The 3,039-nt window shown below is 38.7% G+C and overlaps 1 protein-coding gene across 1 annotated transcript in view; it reads right to left on the bottom strand.

Annotated features, from left to right (window-relative positions):
• Positions 1-3,039, bottom strand: part of GARS (glycyl-tRNA synthetase) — a 68,099-nt gene that overhangs the window by 21,302 nt on the left and 43,758 nt on the right. Inside the window, exon 7 of the mRNA XM_012640679.1 lies at positions 2,678-2,827. Coding sequence (XP_012496133.1) covers positions 2,678-2,827 — 150 coding nt within the window. The remainder of the gene's footprint in view (positions 1-2,677; positions 2,828-3,039) is intronic.

Genomic DNA, 3,039 nt, shown 5'->3' with positions numbered 1-3,039 from the left:
TCAAGGCAAAGGACAGAAGGCATGAATTGAACAAGCTAACATCAAGCTAATTACATAATGATGGAATAACTATGCACATAGTAATGGTTTCCCAAAAGGATTTCTCTGAATGGCAATTTAGTAGCTATTGGAAGGAAGCATTTTAAGTTAATTTTATGAGTAAAAATCAAATCTCTTCTTAAAAAAAAAAAAAAAACACATTTACTGATGCAATTTCATGATTATCTCAGATGTTTAGGAGTAATGTAAAATTGCTTAAATGAGTCTTAAAAATACACAAAATACATTGCAAAAGAGCTTTAATTTTTCAATTTTATTTTTTAATGGTATGTTTTATTTGGTCCTGCAGCATCTATGCCTCAATTGTCTTTCAACAACTGTCAAGCATCTTCTGTGTCCATAGAAATGTGAAAGAGACAGACAAACATGGTGTTTGTCCTCACATGGCTTATAACTGGGCTGACAGCAATTGAGCATCTACAGTGGGGGGCGGATAAATTAAGGGTCCTGCCTAGAATTCCCGAATAAGCTGCTTCCAAAGTTTTTCCATCTGTTCTGCCAAAAATTGTAGCATGGTGACTATAGTTAGTAATAATGCATTCATTGTATATCTGAAATTTGCTAAGAAAATAGGATCTTAAGTATTCTTACCATCAAAAAAAAAGTACCCATGTGAAGTGATAAATGTGTTAATTAGTGTAACTGTGGTAATCATTTCACAAAGTATACCCATCAAAACATCATGTTATACACCATGAATATATACAATTTTTACTTGTCAATCTTACCTCAGTAAATCTGGGGGTAAAAAAGTAATCTCAGCTCATAGACAAAAGGCAGAATTCAACAATAACACTGATTTGACCAGCTCTGTCTCTTGTCTTTGAGTTCAGAGACCGTACCTGGAACTGTGCAGACCTAAAATACACACAGGCCAGGAAAGACAGAACCAGCCAATCAAAGTAAAGTAAAAATTAAAAAAAAAAAAAACTTCGCACGAACAATCTAATACTTCTAACCTAAACAAAAAGCTATAGAAAGACTAAGCACCTGGTAACTCTGTCATCAGGAAGAACCATAACACTAAACGAACAATCCTAGTCCAACCATGAGGATGCGGACTCGTGAAGAACGAGTGGACTTCTGGTCAGCAACTTGCAGGGGTACACAATAGCCAAAATCCAGACAGGACACTTTGAAGTGAAAACGACCAAGGAACAAGCCGTCAAGAAGCCCCAGGGCCTTCTATCAGTTAACCCCTGGGATGACTCCTGAGTTCCGAGCTGGTTTTCCTACTCATCACTTTTTATTTCACAGGGCCCAGACGCTGCTTTATTTCTCAGTCCTTTATAATTTTCCCATCGCCACTGTACTTTATATAAATCCTCTCTGAAACGCTAGCTTCAGACAAGGTCAGTCTTACCCAGCTTCCCCTACGTTGGGAAAGCATGCTCGCTAGACACTATTGGCAAAGGGGAGACCAAAAAACAAAACAAAAAAACTCAGACACCAGGAAATAAAACTCAAATTGGACAGGATTTTCACTGTTGTAATACCTGGTTAAAGTTTCTGATTACCTTTTCTTCCTACGTGAAAGCCCACAGGGGTCCTTCTCACCCCCTTTCCCTAAATTGTGCACATTCTTTCCTCCATGAACTCTCTCTTTCCTAGCCCATAAACCTGAAGGGACTACAGGCCTGAAGATACACTTTGGTCAGAATGCGGAGGCGTCTCCTCACAGAGGACACGATGGGGACTAACAAGACTGGGCGGGTGCTTTGATCCACAGTCAGTGGCTGGGATATGCTATGACTGAAGTCTGTAATTACAGCGAGTAAGAAGGGAAGAGAAGAAATGGGTGAAGCAGTGGGGCTGGGAAAACACTTTTGGAGTCTAAAAAAGTTCAGTTTAACTATATATGCTATTTTTAAATGGAACGTATTACTCTAAGAGATGTTATTAGGAAGAAAATGTAAACAAATCACAAAAAGCTTAAGTCATAAGCAGCTAGTCATAATGAGTTTCTAAAGAAAAGTGGAATTAAACAGCATCAGTATGGCTTCCCACACATTCCTGGATACACTGGACAAAAACAGGCTAATAGAGCCAGGTGAGTGTCTGAACTAGAGTATAGAGCAGATGGAGGTAAACTTGCTAGCTGGCCTTTCTGTCATACTGGCCCCCAGATATCTGGAGGTTGTGTCCAGGGTAGCAGAGCTGGTTACTGAAACATCCTCACTCCAACTCCAGCAATGCTGTCTTCCCTGGACACCTAGAACAATCCTCCTGTTAAAACCATCTCCTCATCCCCACCCCACCCCACCCCACACTTACCTATATCACCATTGTCAGAACTGCCTTGGTTTAGACAATCAAGACTGTACTATCCTCAAAACGTATGATGAACAAGGGAAAAATAATTTTGGAGCAAGTGAGAAACTTCAGCTATTTTCCACCCTCCTTCCTTTACCTTCAAGTTCACTTTCATCACTCAGAACTGCCTGTCATCCCAGAGAGTACATTTAGAGATTACAAATGTAAAACACGCTTTTTGGAGAAGACAAAAATAAATCCATAATCAGGATTATGAGGCAGTATTGTTTCAAAAGAGCAAGCTTTCATTTCCAATTCCATGTCAAAGTCGTTCACTAATGTGTAAGAGTAACATGAGTAGTACCTGACTCTGATCAGCCCAGATCGAGGGGAGATCTCGTTTCTAAAAGAATTTCCAATCTGGGCAGCAGCAAAGGGCAACTTTCCTTGGTTGAATTCCAAAAGTCGTTTGAAATTCAGGAAAATCCCCTGTGCAGTTTCTGGTCTCAAGTACCTACAAATTTAAGTAAATCAGTCTGTTATAAAGAAATAAATTACGTCTTCCAACAATCTTAAAATTCTAGATACAAATCCTCAGAGTCTTAAATATACCATTTTCACATCAAAGCTGGATAGGTCTCAAAATGAAGTTTTAGAAATATTTTTCTTGGTAGCAAACATTTTCATAGCAAGTATTAGAAAACATATTAAGTATAATAATTGGTA

This window comes from Propithecus coquereli, unplaced genomic scaffold (assembly GCF_000956105.1).
Source record: "Propithecus coquereli isolate 6110/MARCELLA unplaced genomic scaffold, Pcoq_1.0 Scaffold156, whole genome shotgun sequence".
NCBI lineage: Eukaryota > Metazoa > Chordata > Mammalia > Primates > Indriidae > Propithecus > Propithecus coquereli.
The sequence above is the reverse complement of the archived record's forward strand: the minus strand, read 5'-3'. Positions and strand labels throughout refer to the sequence as shown.